Here is an 18,763-nt window from a genome sequence, read left to right on the forward strand (position 1 = left end):
AGGCCCATATGCATGAACCCAGGAGTGCTATCTTACTTCAGGGCAAATTTTTCTTCAATTCTTTACTCAAACCAAATTTCTGGTTCAAGAAGAGTATGGCCAATTTGTGACTGGGATAACTGCAGGCTTCCACATTTCCTGAGCTAACATGATACTGTCTTATCTGTGTTCTCTGTACCTTTCTCCCTTTTCTCTCATTGCTTCTGTCCCTATCACCATCTTATTGCCTCATTTCTGAAAGCCTTGCTGTTAGGTAACTGCCATAATTCTCCTTGGGGAGTTAGATGATAAAGCCCTAAATAAGCAAGTGGCATGATAGAGCTAAACTATATCAGCCTATGAGAGATAACTGCTAAATATTTAGGAATTTTTCAAGCTGATTGTTAACCTTTGGTAGCTTGAAATCATGGTGGGGGCGTTCGCACCATGGAAATTGGCAAACTTAACAACCCCGCAGTCTCCATGAGAACTGGTTTCCTAGCACACCACCGGGTACTACACTTCTCAGGGGTATCTTGCATTTTCACTCAGTACTCCTGAAAATCTTAAAGATTCAAAATGAATTTCCATGGCTGGGACTTCTCTAATAGGAATAAACAATAAAAAAATAATTACAGGCAATGCCCAAGGGTTACCATATAGGGAAACAGCTGGATCATCTTGCTGAAAGCCAGCTCTACTGACACGTGGTGAGGAGACATGGATGGTGGGAAATTATAAAAGTTCAGAAAAGCATTGCCTTTTTGGGCCAAGAAAGATTCCCAAAGACATATGTACATACAACAATCCTACAAAATATGGATTGTTCTGTAACAATGATCCACTGAATCAGACTATTTTTTCAGAGTTATTGATCAAAGTAAAGAATGATGTATAAGAGTAAACTATGCTCCTTAAAAAGAACAAAGGATTTCATAATCTCATAGAGGATCTGAAGATAACCTAGCCTGTAAATTTACTAATAGTCAGCCAGTTAAATAACCCAGTGGTTTCTAAAACTGAAAATAGAACTTAATATCCTACTGAGATCTTCAAAAATCAAAACTGCTGGACTAGAGATTATAGAAAAGGCCAAGCTTAGTTACCTAAGTACATCAAACTGCATTTATTCATAGTCCTAGAAAATTCTCTTTAAAAGGGGGACTAGGCTAATAGTGCTAAACATACATTAGTTATCTTTTCCATGTATTTCTTTCTATGCCTCACTCCTTTTTATTTTCAAATGCTGGTTGTGTGCTTACTGTGTACCAGGCACTGTCTTCACTATAATGATGAAAAAGTTCCAGTCTCACACTGTATTTCAGAAGATTGCATCCATTGTTAAAGAATATACTACTTCCTTAAGTACTATTCAAAGGCTGCAGAGAGATCCTACCAGCAATATACAGAAGATTTACTTTGTGATTTCTTTTAATTAGAAAATAACATTTGAAAGCTATAACCTTTTAAGCCTTTTTGCTCCCACAAAAATAATCACCAAGAGTAGATGATTTGTTTTCTGAGGAAATCTGTGGTATAGCTTTAACAGCTTTCTTGGAAGGAAGACAAATGTAACTAAGTATGAATAATATACTTTAAATATAGCCAGAAGAATTTTGACTTATAATTAACCCATGTTTCTGAAAATATGAAATCTAAAAGTAATAAATATGCATTCTTAATAATGGGCTCTTAAAACTACATTTATAATAATCCTTTCAGTTTGTTGTTATGGTTATTTATTATAGGAAAAACACATGTTCCTATCAAAGCCTGTAAAATTAATGAACACATTTTATATGTAGAACTCAAAAAATACTCTCTTGTAAGCTGTACTCATTAAATAAAAATACCAACGAATTCATTAAACAAAAACAAAAACTCAAATCAACAATGGCAAAGCTAATAACTCCAGAAGGCTGAAACGTAGCAAAGACAAACATAGTGATAAAACATTTAACTATTAATATACTGTTTATCTCAATATGGACAGTTCCTTTGCTATGATGCAGAGGAATCAGGAGGCATGGGGATCTTATGTGGTGGATGGCATGGCAGGTTATTTGCCCAGCCCTCACTGCTGACCTAAAGGCGCCTATCTTGCTCAACAGGAACCATACAAAACAAGAGTGTATAAGCCTTTCATTGCCAGCAGGCCTGTTAATTTCCATGATGTAAAAAGTAAGCCCATCTGGCCACTAGATGGAGATCAGGTTACTCTGTCAGTGATGGGGAAGCTGCTTGCAGCCAGCAAGTGTTAAGTAAGCAGGGTATGGAGAACCTATTTTCTTTTTTCAATACTTCTATGAAAGGCATTTTCCAAGCTCTGAAGTTAGGAGCAGATCTGTGCTGAATAAAGAGTATATAAATGAAGAATAGCTTGAAAGATCAAACAGAAAGGGAACTGTAAATGACAAACATTTGCTTGTTATTACTGTTGCCCCTGGAATGACTTCTATTTAGGTTTAGTTGTATAAACCACTTGTAATTAATAAGATGAGCTGGTCTAAATAAGAAAATTAAATAAGCTGTCTCATTACTTACCAAGCAGGGAAGAAGAGAGATATGACAAAAAATTAAAACAATGATAGATTATTAAGACAATTAGTCTTGTCTGTTTGAACATAAGAATACAGACTCATGTTTCAGTATGTATATAAGTATGCATTTTTAATATCAACCAAAATGGATCAAGGGAACTTAGGGATCAAAGGAGAATGTCAGATAACATCTATTCTAATTTTCCAAATGAAACTATCACTCAATTCTGAATTATACAACTTTATTACTAAATATGTCTTATTTCTGTAATAGCTGAGCTTTATTTTATTTTTTTTAGAGACAGGGTCTTGTTTTGTTGCCCAGGCTGGGGGGCAGTGGCTCGATCTCAGCTCCTGCAACCTCCGCCTCCCGGGTTCAGGCAATTCTTGTGCCTCAGCCTCCCAAGTAGCTGGGATTACAGGCATGCGCCACCATGCCCGGCTTAGCTGAACTTTAAACTGGAGACATAAAGTTACACATGTCCTGGAAAATCTTTGGTTTAGGGAAAGTTCAGATATTGCACTGTGTAATGTAGCTGAATATTTTGATTATTCTTGAGATGTTAGATACCATAATTCTCTTCATTTCTAACTTAATAACTACATATCCTCATTCAATAAATATTTATTCAGTTAAATCAAAACAAATAATTTGTGACAGTTTAAAAGAAAAATTCCATTTGTTATCAAATAGTTTCAATTACCAGTACATTTTAGTATATAGGAGTATGAGCATAAACAAACATATTAATTGCTTATTGCACCAATCATTGTGCTACAAGCTAGGAGTACAAAGATGTATATATAGCCAGAGAAGTAACTGGAAGAGAAGGCCTACATGATTAAAAAACAAATACAAATTCATTTTTGTAGCAGTCAAGAACAATTATTAAATGATCAGTAAAAGTCCTTTGTAAAGTTCTATTGTGAAAAATAAACTTAATCTTGACCAGATGGAAAACATGACCTTTGATCTCTACCACATATAAAATATAGAAATTCAAACACAGTAGTATTTACTATTAGGCACCAATGACTGTAATGAGAACAAGAGCTTAATTCAAAAACAGAAGAAACTAATGTTTAGAATAATAAATGAAACAGGCCATAATTAATTGGCTTTCTAAATATTGTTATGAGTAGTAACCAACATTCAGTCTGTTGCTGTAATCATTCCATGGCATTTACTTAATCACATGTTTATTTTAGAGTCACACATTTGTTTTAGCTTAATTAAATTAATATATTTATACCCCTTCAAAAAGATTTGAGTTCTACTTTGGTGTGAGGTTTTCAAAATGTTCCTACAAGCTTTTAAGGATCTAAGAGAATTATTATTCATTCATGAATATATCTATTTCTATTTAAAGAAAATCACAAAAATAATCAATAAAATAGGAATTATTAATCAGGTATTGATGAAATAGTTGTAGAAATTTCTTATTTTGCTAATCGGCTCTTTACAGAACAACCTGGCTGGGAGGAAATTACTATTCTTTTTGTTGTGCACATGTACCCTAAAACTTAGAGTATAATAATCAGTAAAAAAAAAAAAAAAAAAAAGGGGGGAGGAGCCAAGATGGCCGAATAGGAACAGCTCCGGTCTACAGCTCCCAGCACGAGAGACGCAGAAGACGGGTGATTTCTGCATTTCCATCTGAGGTACCGTGTTCATCTCACTAGGGAGTGCCAGACAGTGGGCGCAGGTCAGTGGGTGAGCGCACCGTGCGCCAGCCGAAGCAGGGGCGAGGCATTGCCTCACTCGGGAAGCGCAAGGGGTCAGGGAGTTCCCTTTCCAGGGGTGACAGACGGCACCTGGAAAATCGGGCCACTCCCACCCGAATACTGTGCTTTTCCGACGGGCTTAGGAAACGGTGCCCCAGGAGAGTATAGCCCGCACCTGGCTCAGAGGGTCCTACGCCCACGGAGTCTCGCTGACTGCTAGCACAGCAGTCTGAGATCAAACAGCAAGTCGGCAGCGAGGCTGGGGGAGGGGCGCCCGCCATTGCCCAGGCTCGCTTACATAAACAAAGCAGCCAGGAAGCTTGAACTGGGTGGAGCCCACCACAGCTCAAGGAGGCCTGCCTGCCTCTGTAGGCTCCACCTCTGGGGGCAGGGCACAGACAAACAAAAAGACAGCAGTAACCTCTGCAGACTTAAATGTCCCTGTCTGACAGCTTTGAGGAGAACAGTGGTTCTCCCAGCACGCAACTGGAGATCTGAGAACGGGCTGACTGCCTCCTAAAGTGGGTCCCTGACCCCTGACCCCCGAGCAGCCTAACTGGGAGGCACCCCCCAGCAGGGGCAGACTGACACCTCACACGGCCGCCCAGGTACTCCAACAGACCTGCAGCTGAGGGTCCTGTCTGTTAGAAGGAAAACTAACAGAAAGGACATCCACACCAAAAACCCATCTGTACATCACCATCATCAAAGACCAAAAGTAGATAAAACCACAAAGATGGGGAAAAAACAGAGCAGAAAAACTGGAAACTCTAAAAAGCACAGTACCTCTCCTCCTCCAAAGGAACGCAGTTCCTCACCAGCAACGGAACAAAGCTGGACGGAGAATGACTTTGACGAGCTGAGAGAAGAAGGCTTCAGATGATCAAATTACTCCGAGCTACGGGAGGATATTCAAACCAAAGGCAAAGAAGTTGAAAACTTTGAAAAAAATTTAGAAGACTGTATAACTAGAATAACCAATACAGAGAAGTGCTTAAAGGAGCTGATGGAGCTGAAAACCAAGGCTCGAGAACTACGTGAAGAATGCAGAAGCCTCAGGAGCCGATGTGATCAAATGGAAGAAAGGGTATCAGCCCTGGAAGATGAAATGAATGAAATGAAGCGAGAAGGGAAGTTTAGAGAAAAAAGAATAAAAAGAAACGAGCAAAGCCTCCAAGAAATGTGGGACTATGTGAAAAGACCAAATCTACGTCTGATTGGTGTACCTGAAAGTGACGGGGAGAATGGAAACAAGTTGGAAAACACTCTGCAGGATATTATCCAGGAGAACTTCCCCAATCTAGCAAGGCAGGCCAACATTCAGATTCAGGAAATACAGAGAATGCCACAAAGATACTCCTCGAGAAGAGCAACTCCAAGACACATAATTGTCAGATTCACCAAAGTTGAAATGAAGGAAAAAATGTTAAGGGCAGCCAGAGAGAAAGGTCGGGTTACCATCAAAGGGAAGCCCATCAGACTAACAGCGGATCTCTCGGCAGAAACCCTACAAGCCAGAAGAGAGTGGGGGCCAATATTCAACATTCTTAAAGAAAAGAATTTTCAACCCAGAATTTCATATCCTGCCAAACTAAGCTTCATAAGTGAAGGAGAAATAAAATACTTTACAGACAAGCAAATGCTGAGAGATTTTGTCACCACCAGGCCTGCCCTAAAAGAGCTCCTGAAGGAAGCACTAAACATGGAAAGGCACAACCGGTACCAGCCACTGCAAAATCAGACCGAAATGTAAAGACCATCGAGACTAGGAAGAGACTGCATCAACTAACGAGCAAAATAACCAGCTAACATCATAATGACAGGATCAGATTCACACATAACAATATTAACTTTAAATGTAAATGGACTAAATGCTCCAATTAAAAGACACAGACTGGCAAATTGGATAAAGACTCAAGACCCATCAGTGTGCTGTATTCAGGAAACCCATCTCATGTACAGAGACACACATAGGCTCAAAATAAAAGGATGGAGGAAGATCTACCAAGCAAATGGAAAACAAAAAAAGGCAGGGGTTGCAATCCTAGTCTCTGATAAAACAGACTTTAATCCAACAAAGATCAAAAGAGACAAAGAAGGCCATTACATAATGGTAAAGGGATTAATTCAACAAGAAGAGCTAACTATCCTAAATATATATGCACCCAATACAGGAGCACCCAGAGTCATAAAGCAAGTCCTGAGTGACCTACAAAGTGATTTAGACTCCCACACATTAATAATGGGAGACTTTAACACCCCACTGTCAACATTAGACAGATCAACGAAACAGAAAATCAACAAGGATACCCAGGAATTGAACTCAGCTCTGCACCAAGCAGACCTAATAGACATCTACAGAACTCTCCACCCCAAATCAACAGAATATACATTTTTTTCAGCACCACACCACACCTATTCCAAAATTGACCATATACTTGGAAGTAAAGCTCTCCTTAATAAATGTAAAAGAACAGAAATTATAACAAACTGTCTCTCAGATCACAGTGCAATCAAGCTAGAACTCAGGATTAAGAATCTCACTCAAAACCGCTCAACTACGTGGAAACTGAACAACCTGCTCCTGAATGACTACTGGGTACATAACGAAATGAAGGCAGAAATAAAGATGTTCTTTGAAACCAACGAGAACCAAGACACAACATACCAGAATCTCTGGGATGCATTCAAAGCAGTGTGTAGAGGGAAATTTATAGCACTAAATGCCCACAAGAGAAAGCAGGAAAGATCCAAAATTGACACCCTAACATCACAATTAAAAGAACTAGAAAAGCAAGAGCAAACACATTCAAAAGCTAGCAAAAGGCAAGAAATAACTAAAATCAGAGCAGAACTGAAGGAAATAGAGACACAAAAAACCCTTCAAAAAATCAATGAATCCAGGAGCTGGTTTTTTGAAAGGATCAACAAAATTGATAGACCGCTAGCAAGATTAATAAAGAAAAAAAGAGAGAAGAATCAAATAGATGCAATAAAAAATGATAAAGGGGATATCACCACCGATCCCACAGAAATACAAACTACCATCAGAGAATATTACAAACACCTCTACACAAATAAACTAGAAAATCTAGAAGAAATGGATAAATTCCTCAACACATACACCCTCCCAAGACTAAACCAGGAAGAAGTTGAATCTCTGAATAGACCAATAACAGGAGCTGAAATTGTGGCAATAATCAATAGCTTACCAACCAAAAAAAGTCCAGGACCAGATGGGTTCACAGCCGAATTCTACGAGAGGTACAAGGAGGAGCTGGTACCATTCCTTCTGAAACTATTCCAATCAATAGAAAAAGAGAGAATCCTCCCTAACTCATTTTATGAGGCCAGCATCATCCTGATACCAAAGCCTGGCAGAGACACAACAAAAAAAGAGAATTTTAGACCAATATCCTTGATGAACATTGATGCAAAAATCCTCAATAAAATACTGGCAAACAGAATCCAGCAGCACATCAAAAAGCTTATCCACCATGATCAAGTGGGCTTCATCCCTGGGATGCAAGGCTGGTTCAATATACGCAAATCAATAAATGTAATCCAGCATATAAACAGAACCAAAGACAAAAACCACATGATTATCTCAATAGATGCAGAAAAGGCCTTTGACAAAATTCAACAATCCTTCATGCTAAAAACTCTCAATAAATTAGGTATTCATGGGTCGTATCTCAAAATAATAAGAGCTATTTATGACAAACCCACAGCCAATATCATACTGAATGGGCAAAAACTGGAAGCATTCCCTTTGAAAACTGGCACAAGACAGGGATGCCCTCTCTCACCACTTCTATTCAACATAGTATTGGAAGTTCTGGCCAGGACAATTAGGCAAGAGAAGGAAATCAAGGGTATTCAATTAGGAAAAGAGGAAGTCAAATTGTCCCTGTTTGCAGATGACATGACAGTATATCTAGAAAACCCCATTGTCTCAGCCCAAAATCTCCTTAAGCTGATAAGCAACTTCAGCAAAGTCTCAGGATACAAAATCAATGTACAAAAATCACAAGCATTCGTATACATCAATAACAGACAAACAGAGAGCCAAATCCTGAGTGAACTCCCATTCACAATTGCTTCAAAGAGAATAAAATACCTAGGAATCCAACTTACAAGGGATGTGAAGGACCTCTTCAAGGAGAACTACAAACCACTGCTCAAGGAAATAAAAGAGGATACAAACAAATGGAAGAACATTCCATGCTCATGGGTAGGAAGAATCAATATCATGAAAATGGCCATCCTTCCCAAGGTAATTTACAGATTCAATGCCATCCCCATCAAGTTACCAATGACTTTCTTCACAGAATTGGAAAAAACTACTTTAAAGTTTTTTCTTTAAAAAAAGAGCCCGCATCGCCAAGTCAATCCTAAGCCAAAAGAACAAAGCTGGAGGCATCACGCTACCTGACTTCAAACTATACTACAAGGCTACAGTAACCAAAACAGCATGGTACTGGTACCAAAACAGAGATATAGATCAATGGAATACAACAGAGCCATCAGAAATAATATCTACAACTATCTGATCTTTGACAAACCTGACAAAAACAAGAAATGGGGAAAGGATTCCCTATTTAATAAATGGTGCTGGGAAAACTGGCTAGCCATATGTAGAAAGCTGAAACTGGATCTCTTCCTTACACCTTATACAAAAATCAATTCAAGATGGATTAAAGACTTAAATGTTAGACCTAAAACCATAAAAACCCTAGAAGAAAACCTAGGCAATACCATTCAGGACATAGGCATGGGCAAGGACTTCATGTCTAAAACACCAAAAGCAATGGCAACAAAAGCCAAAATTGACAAATGGGATCTAATTAAACTAAAGAGCTTCTGCACAGCAAAGGAAACTACCATCAGAGTGAACAGGCAACCTACAAAATGGGAGAAAATTTTCACAACCTACTCATCTGACAAAGGGCTAATATCCAGAATCTACAATGAACTCCAACAAATTTACAAGAAAAAAACAAACAACCCCATCAAAAAGTGGGCAAAGGACATGAACAGACACTTCTCAAAAGAAGACATTTATGCAGCCAAAAAACACATGAAAAAATGCTCACCATCACTGGCCATCAGAGAAATGCAAATCAAAACCACAATGAGATACCATCTCACACCAGTTAGAATGGCAATCATTCAAAAGTCAGGAAACAACAGGTGCTGGAGAGGATGTGGAGAAATAGGAACACTTTTACACTATTGGTGGGACTGTAAACTAGTTCAACCCTTGTGGAAGTCAGTGTGGCGATTCCTCAGGGATCTAGAACTAGAAATTCCATTTGACCCAGCCATCCCATTACTGGGTATATACCCAAAGGACTATAAATCATGCTGCTATAAAGACACATGCACACGTATGTTTATTGCGGCATTATTCACAATAGCAAAGACTTGGAACCAACCCAAATGTCCAACAATGATAGACTGGATTAAGAAAATGTGGCACATATACACCATGGAATACTATGCAGCCATAAAAAATGATGAGTTCACGTCCTTTGTAGGGACATGGATGAAATTGGAAATCATCATTCTCAGTAAACTATCGCAAGAACAAAAAACCAAACACCTCATATTCTCACTCATAGGTGGGAATTGAACAATGAGAACACATGGACACAGGAAGGGGAACATCACACTTCGGGGACTGTTGTGGGGTGTGGGGAGGGGGGAGGGATGGCATTGGGAGATATACCTAATGCTAGATGAGGAGTTGGTGGGTGCAGCGCACCAGCATGGCACATGTATACATATGTAACTTACCTGCACGTTGCGCACATGTACCATAGAGCCTAAAGTATAATAATAATAATAATAATAATAAAAAGAAAAAAAAAGAGAATAGGGGACAGTGAGACTGTATTAACAGGGAGACTTCCTTCTTTCTTTTTATTTTCCAAATTGTATGTAACTTAATCATATTGTAATAATGATGGGAAATAAATACTAAAAGAAAAAAAAAAAAAAGAAAGTAATGTAAACAGGAGAAGTTTTGTTCCAAAGATTAAAATAAATGAATAGCAAATAAATCCTTTTATTATATGCTTTAGTATATATAGGCATATAGCCTTCCTCATTCTTCAAATTAGTTTCAGACAGCAACTAGATTGATTAGATGATGACTAAGTCATTTCTGGAGTTATCAGGTTTCTTTTCACTTTGGTGGCCTGTTTCCATATTTTTCTCCAGTGCAGGATTGGGTCTACCTATTGTTGACTACTAAATTTGCATTACTTGGAAACAAGGAAGTTGGTAAAAAAACGTTCTATTGGATGCATATTTTTGCTCACCTTCTCTAGTTTAGAGGTTCTGGCCTTGTAATAATCTGCTGTATTCTAGTTCCTAAATGTTTCTGTTTCCTAGGTAGCATGTAGAGCTGCTGACACTGAAGATGGTAAAAGTGAGAACAGATGCAAAGGTACTACTGGAAACTGGTTAGTGCTTAAGGTTAAAAAAATAAAAGCTGCTGATTGTATTCATATGTTGTGATGTCAGTAACCTGCACATTAAAGCACTGACAGAAAAAAAGGCACATTTTTACTTTTTCATCATTTAGATGGAGAATTTGTTTTTGTCTTTTTATTTTGAATCTAAAAATTCTTTTAGTTCTTTAAGCAACTATTTTTGAGTCACTGGCCCAGAAATTTTCATGACTGTGGCATCTGGAACTAAATTTATACTTGAATGTGCACCTCTAAGAGATAAGGTGAATTCAAATGGTACCTGCATATTTCTGTCATCTTGTCCAATCATGTTTCTCCATTCCATGAGTGATCGCTGCAGACGTTCAAGTCCAGTTTCCCAAAGCCTGATGTGACCTCCCATATCAACAGTAACAACACCGCTTTTGTCCCACTCAGCTAGCAGTGCATCTGTGTCTGAAATGCTCGACAGCCATGTGGTATACGGCGAGAGAGATTCTGATCTGGAAAAAGGAATCCAAGTGAAGCTAAGAGACCACAGAAATAAAGCAGGATGGATGAGACTGCACATTGTAATGTTCTTTACTGTTGAAAAAGTATGCTCACACTACTCATTATTTTATACCTGCTCGTACCTCTGTCACCACATAGGCAGGTTATGAGGATATGCTATGAGCAAAAGTTCTTAAACAAACATGTCCAGGGTTCGTAAGCAAACATGAGGCAGGACAATCGTGAATATTAAAAAAAAAAAAAAACAGAAAGACTATTTTAAGAAAGATGTTTTTATAAGTGATCATAGTATATAACTAATTGGTAGGCCAGGAAACAAAGCTAGTTTAAACTGATTCGGTTCTCTAAACTTGCTATAAAGAATTTGCTAAGGACTACATGCTTGTATCCCCCACCAAATTCATATGTTGAAGCCCTAACCCCCGATATGATAGTATTAGGAGGTGGGTACTTTGGGAGGTAATTAGGCTTAGATGAAGTTGTGAGGGTAGAGCCCTTTTTATAGAATGGGATTAGGGCCCTTATGAGAAGAGACCAGAAAGCTTGCACTTGCATGTGGTCTCTCCCTGTTTCCTTTCCCCGCCATTCATGTTAGGATACAGCAAGAAGTTAGCCCTCTGTAAGACAGCCTTCACTAGGAACTGAATTGGCTGGCCCCTTTATTTTGGCTTTCCCAGCCTCCAGACTGAAAATAAATATTTGTCACTTAAGCTACCCACTCTATAGTATTCTGCTGTAACAGCCTGATCTAAGACAGAACTCTAATAATGAGCATATTAAAAGACAAGATATCAACAGAACCATCTGTAAGGATCAAAAATACACTGTAATTTACTGGTTCTCTGCATTTTCCTGTATTTGTGGACGACACTAGCTTCCACTGTCAGGAAGAAAGGAACTCTATACCAGTTCATACCTCACACACCTGCAGTACTGGACTCACTCCTTAGAGGCGTAATGTCAGTGCTGAAACCAATTTCTTGTTTATGCATTCCGAATGCATTTGTATGTGATATTTTGCCTTTTCTGACTTAGAAAGTTACATGAATCTATAACAAGGAATGTATAGATTTCTTATATATTTCACACATATTTCCTTTATTATATATTTCTGACTTCTGTATATGTGTGTGTATATATATATGTATGTAATAGTAATTTCTAGGAAAGCAAATTTGTCTATAAGAGTCAACTGCATATCTTCTTTATCTGAGTATAGCTCTTATGATACAAAAGTGATACAGATTATAAATTCCAATTGTTAGTGTTGGTTTGCAAAATGCATCTGATATTTTCTATATGAAATAAATAGTCTAAAGAGATGGTCTGGTAAGAAAAACACAAGCTATCATTGTAGATTTTGGGAAAACACAGAACCATTACATATTAGGTAAATTCTTAGAATATTCTAAAAGATAAATCAAGACTAATTTGACATTTTTTCAGTCTGCCTTAGTTGATACTAAACACAGAGTGACAAAGGTGGCCACTCTTGGACACAGAAGACTTAGAAAATGTTCATATGAGGAGAACAACACTGGGATGGGACCATATGTTTCCGAGCTACTTTACAGGACTCCCAGAAGGGCTCAAAGAAGGTAACATTTGATACAATACATGGTACTCTATCAATAAATATTTGCTGCAGGAAAAAACTTAGTAGTTACAGATGATGGAGTAAGGGGTTATTCAAGAATAATGAAATTTATCCATTTGTAACTATGATGTTTGAAATTCTGCCAAGAACACCCAAGCTGTATGATTCTATTGAGCATTGTACCTACTAGTTGTCACTACTTAACTCTTCATAGCAAAACTTTACATTTACAGGCAATTTCTTTAATTTATTAAAAAAAAAGAATTACTGAAGAAATTACATATTTACTACAATTTGCACACTAGGTCTAAAATCTTTTCTTCACTTAAAGAATGTTTTCCTTATAAATAATAACAAAGTTTTAAATGAACACATAGAATTATAGTAGAGTGAAGCCTAAATTTATACACAGCCACATATAAAAGCTTGGCAGTACTATTTTACAAATGCAGATAATATAAAACTTTGAAGAAAGTTGTGTGAGAGCAAAAGTGATGTATTCATTTTGGCCCTGAAGTTACATACAGTTTTATTGTATTTTCTATTATTTGAAATTAGCTATCAATTGGAAAATTCCTGATATCTAGCAGAATGCTAAATCTAAGCTACTAGCAAAAAAACTGAAGTCCAGATGGGTTGTTCCCTTGGATTTTATACATATGTCAAAAAAAGCAGTAGTTAAGAGAAACTCAGGACATACTGACAATGAAACAGACTCTTGACACTTGAAATGTGGCAAGTCCAAATGGAGACGTGCTTTAAGTGTAAAATATATAACTGAATTTCAGAGACTTAGGAAAAAAAAAGGAATGTAAAATATTTCATTTAAAAATTTCATATTGACTACATGTCAAAATAATAATATTTTGGATACATTGGGTTAAATAAAAGATATTAAAATTAATTTCACCTTAAAACAATATTTTAGTGTATCTACCAAGAAATATATCATTACATATATGGCTTTCATTATATTTCCGTTGGACAGCACAGCTCTAACTGAATGAATTATGGTGGCCAGCTGGCTCTGGGCTGTGCACATAGCTGCTCTTCCAGATGTTCTTTCCATGGCAGGTATAACATGTGATTCATACAGAAGTTAAAAGAGAAAAACGCTGAAATAAAAAACTAGTGAGAGAAATGACTATAAATACTGGAAAAAATTATCAATGTTTTAGATATGTTAAAAAAGATGTTATTTGCTTGTTACTTGAATTAGTATATTTTAATGAGCATATAATTGAGATGGAATATGCAATTTCCTCAAATGATTAAAAGCCATTTTCCATTAAACCAACACATTAGGATGTTCCAAGAAGTCATACTTATATCTGTTGGAAGAAGTAAATCTATTTCTTTGAATAATGATTTTGTTTTTATATTTTTTTAATCTGATTAAAGCGTCCTAAGAAATGAAGCTGTGTTTCTGAGTTATCTGTGCTATCATGCTGAGCTATTTTCTTCTAGGGGTTGGAGAAGGGGGAAGAAAGGAAGCCTGGTGACATTTTGGGTGACTGACAGATTCTGGTGTCCCTCGTCTTCCTCTGCAGGCCCTCCAGGCTACTCTGCTAGAGCTTCTAGCCAAGACTTCAACCACTGTGTTGTGAGGGCTCAGTGGCAATGTGAGGGAGTACATGAGAGGAGCAGATGTGATTGCAATCTAGGTCAAAATAGAGTAGAAAGATTAGAGAAAGAAGGCTTTGGTGTGGAGGGCAAAGAAAGGGAAAAAGAGGAACCTAGGATAAGTAGGCCAAAGCAGGTGCAAGCTTAGGTTGGAAGAGGGAAATAAGGCATGGATGCGCCCAGAAAGGGATGGGCTCCAGGTGATGATGCCTGTGTTCTTCAAGGGAGAGATCAAGCTTTATTGTTTCTGTTTTTAAATCCTCAGTTTACCTAGTTTAAATGCTTTGCTTCCATAGTGGGACAATAATGAAGGAGGCAAACAGTAATGAGTCCTATTCTAAAGCTTTGGGATCCTTTGGCTATTGTACAACCTTCCTGACTGCAGATGCATAATAACATATATCAAAACAATATTAAAGAAATCTATTTAAATTCTTTTGATATTTTGAACACATTTACTTCAGAAAATAAATATACAAAGTTAATAAGTATTATAATTTTTGTAATACTAAAAATGCTATTTCAGATACAGAAAAACTTATTAGAACAGATCAAACAAAAGAGAACAAAGACTTGCAGGCTGTTTGACTTATACCTATGTAACACTGGAATATTTTTACGAAATGAAAATAAAAATGCCAGGAAAATATTCAGAAGAACAGCAAGATAGAAACCAACTGTAACTAGAAAAAAAAGAGCTTGCTATTTAAAGAAGCAAAAAAGTACTCATTTATTCAGAGTACTTAGCAAGAATTTACTCATTTTTTATGACATACTAAGCTAAGAACAAAGGTGAAATGGATTACCTGGGAATAGGGATATATCGGAGTTTCTTCGATTGAAGATCAGTGACTTCTATATAACCAGATGTCTGTGGAGGAGTAACATCTACAAACAAGTCATGACATTAGCCAAGTATTAAATTACTGCAAGATACCAAAATGGTGCTAAAAGCGGAATCAAATTATCCGTAGCCTAGGGTAGAACGCTGGGATCTACTTGACAAGGTACTGGGTCAACCCTCATGGCTAGACTCTGAGAAATATGCTTCCCTCAGGGAAGCATATTGGGCTGTGATTCTTTACTGTCAGAAAATAACCTAAGTTATTTTCATTGTCTTTGATAGCTTCCCAAGATGAGTCAATGTTTTTGCACTTATAGTTTTTTTTTTAATATTTCATCATCTGAACTGTTTTTCCTTCTTAGGAAGCAACAACAATGCAGTAAAATGTGGTGGAATTGGCACACTCTCTAATTAGACTGACGTGGTAGGAAGTCCTGCTTCTGTCCGAGCTGTGTTATGTTGGTCAAATTATTGACCTCTCTGAGGCCTGCTTTCTTCATTTGTGAAATGGGGATAATAACCTCAGATGACCACAGCATCTGAGCATCATAAGCATTATCTTGAAGATTAGATGAAATTAGTAAATGCAAAGCACCGACAGGGGTTGCTCATCACACAGTATCTGTCATTATTAGGTCCCTGCAAGACAGGGGAAGGTGAGGTGAGGATGGGGCAGTGAGGTGAGGACTCTGGAGTTTGGATTATAATCCCAAAAGACACAATCCTGAATGCCATTATTCTGATTGTTGAAATCCCAAAAGATAGGTAAAAGTCCCTAAAGTTTAAAATCCTGAAAATCACAATCACAGTATAATTGCATCATGTTATACGGAGCTATTACTTTGTTACTGTCTTTGTTTGGAAATTAAGTATGGTTTAAGGAGATGCATATAGGTGCCAAGTTGACAAAGGGTGTATTTGTGGACTTAATTTTAGGTGTCAGTTGGACTGATTATGGAATACCTAGAAACCTGGTAAAGAATTATTTTGGTTGTATCTGTAATCTGGAAAAGAGATTAGTATGTGAGTATGAGGGAACCAGGTGGTGAAGACCTGCCCTCAATATTGGTGGACATCATCCCATCAGCCAAGAGCCTAGAGGGGACAAATACAGAAGGTGAATTGGTCTCTGAGAGGTGGGACAGTCTTTTCTTCAACTGCCAAACATACCGATATGCATGACATTTCCCTTTTGACCAATTGCTTTATGAATATGGCTCATGTGTTCATAACTATTATACTCATGTGATGTCATTAGTGTACTTGAGTGTTTATGCTTGCAAAAAGTGTATGTCATTATTGCCTATTTTATTGTGCAAGGTGGTTTGTGAAGTCTTCTGCTGTTTTTGTTTGTTTGTCTGTTTGTTTTTTGGAGACAGAGTCTCACTCTTGTTGCCCAGGCTGGAGTGCAGTGGTATAATCTTGGCTCACTGCAACCTCTGCCTCCTCTGTTCAAGTGATTCTCGTGCCTCAGCCTCCCGAGTAGCTGGGATTATAGGCACTTGCCACCAAGCCCAGCTAACTTTTGTATTTTTAGTAGAGACGGGGTTTCACCATGTTGGCCAGGCTGGTCTCGAACTCATGACCCCAAGTGATCTGCCTGCCTCGGCCTCCCAAAGTGCAGGGATTACAGGTGTGAGCCACCACCCCCGGCCTGTTCTGCTGTTTTTATGTTTCTCAAATAAATCTTTTTTTAAAAATGTACATAAATATATTTTAAATAATTTTAAAATTATTTTTTCCAGAATTATATTTTCAAGATTTTCATCTTTTGGGATTGTGCCAGAATTTTAGACTTTAGGAATATTTATCTTTCTTTTGGGATTTCAACATTTGGGGTTATGGCATGGGGACTGTGTTTTTTGGGATTATGATCAGCTCTCAGGATCCTGGATAGTAAAGAATATGAAAAGTTGGGGGAAGATAAAGAGATGAAGGGTCCAGAGCCCTCAATTAATTCTATAATTGTTATACTCATGTGATGTCATTAGTATACCTTAGTGTTTTCCAGCAAATTCCTGTGCTATACTGATTTGTATTCCACAGCCCTGAGTAACCATCATCCTCAAAATTATTAGCTGCCACCATGGTGTGTCAGAAACACTGCTTAGTCTTCACAGAGAGTGCTTCTGATACTGACAACAACAAAGACTAATAATTCCTGTCTGAGAGATGAGGAAACTGAGGCTTATAGAGGTAATGTAACAATATGACTTATTTGGGGTGATACAGCTGGAGAGTGATGGAGATGGCTTCAAACCCAGGCCTTTTTAGCACTAAAATCTATGCTCTGGCCACCACTCCACACAAGTGATGGCAATGGCTTTCAAAGCCAGGCCTTTTTAGCACTAAAATCTATGCTCTGGCCACCACTCCACACAACTTCTATGTGAGTTGGCCCTAGTGAAATAGCTATTTGTAAAATATCCCATTTTATAAAATCTTGGCCACCAAGTTCTCTTAAAAAAAACTCCCCTACACAAAACCCAAGCTTTTTAAGATTTTTGTCTATCTGTTTCTCTAATCTTTGATGACAATTTCTGATTAGAATGATATATTTATCTATTCATCTATCCATCCATCCATCCATCCATCCATCCATCCATCCATCCATCCATCCATCCATGTTTTATTACAATTTCTGGTTGGAATGAAGTATCCAGGATGTCCTGGATAAATTCAAATTTGAATTTATCAAATGTAGTTTACAAAAAACAAGAAACTTGACATTTTTATTTCATGCATGTAGTTGAAGGTTTTTAAATAGGCCAGCTGAAAAACTCGACATATCTCTTATTTATTTAACAAATGTGTTTGAGCATATTTTGCACCAGACATCATATGAAGCAGTGAGGATACAGAAAAGAGATGTGGTCTCTGACTTTGAGACGTTCACAGTAAAATGAGGAAAGTTCCTTTTTATTAAACCATTGTGGGCCTCTGGGGACTTGGAAAGGATTCTAGAGTAGGAATCACAGTCCTGAGGCCAGGTATGAGCGCAGAGCTAGGCAATGGGTTGTCCCAAGAAACAAACAGCTCAGCAGGAAGAAAAGGTAATGTCCAAGGAGAGGAATGGGTAAGAAAATAGAGTTACTATAGTAATTTGACCACCCAGCTGGATTAGCTGTTTTCAAGTGGCCATTTGCACAAAATGAATATGCTTATTGTAAGCCACACACAATCTGCACTGGAAATTCTGCCTGTGATATAAGGTCAATCTTGGATAAAGTTTTGTATCATACATCATTTTTAACAATTCCTGCTACTTGAACCTAGCTGAAGTAGGTTGAATTATTTATAGCTCAGGGTTCTTTGCCAAGAGTGACCAGTTACTGAAGCTATAGAGATGAGTGGAGCTGCCTCGCTAACTAACTTACTCATATATTGGCTTGCCACTTAGAGGCACTTTTACAAATAAGGAACAGTATTAAGTTGAGCTACTGCCATCAGCACTTTTAGATTGCCTGTGAAAGCAAAGTAAGCC

General features: G+C 37.7%; 1 protein-coding gene across 1 annotated transcript in view; it reads right to left on the reverse strand.

The window, feature by feature from the left end:
- The window catches only part of VWA8 (von Willebrand factor A domain containing 8), a 398,456-nt gene that overhangs the window by 98,863 nt on the left and 280,830 nt on the right, over window positions 1-18,763 (reverse strand). The window contains exons 36-37 of the mRNA XM_024230913.3: window positions 15,242-15,323; window positions 11,004-11,205 (exon numbers count right to left, since the gene is read on the reverse strand). Of these exons, the coding sequence (XP_024086681.3) occupies window positions 11,004-11,205; window positions 15,242-15,323 (284 nt within the window). The remainder of the gene's footprint in view (window positions 1-11,003; window positions 11,206-15,241; window positions 15,324-18,763) is intronic.

This window comes from Pongo abelii, chromosome 14 (assembly GCF_028885655.2).
Source record: "Pongo abelii isolate AG06213 chromosome 14, NHGRI_mPonAbe1-v2.0_pri, whole genome shotgun sequence".
Classification (NCBI taxonomy): Eukaryota; Metazoa; Chordata; class Mammalia; order Primates; family Hominidae; genus Pongo; species Pongo abelii.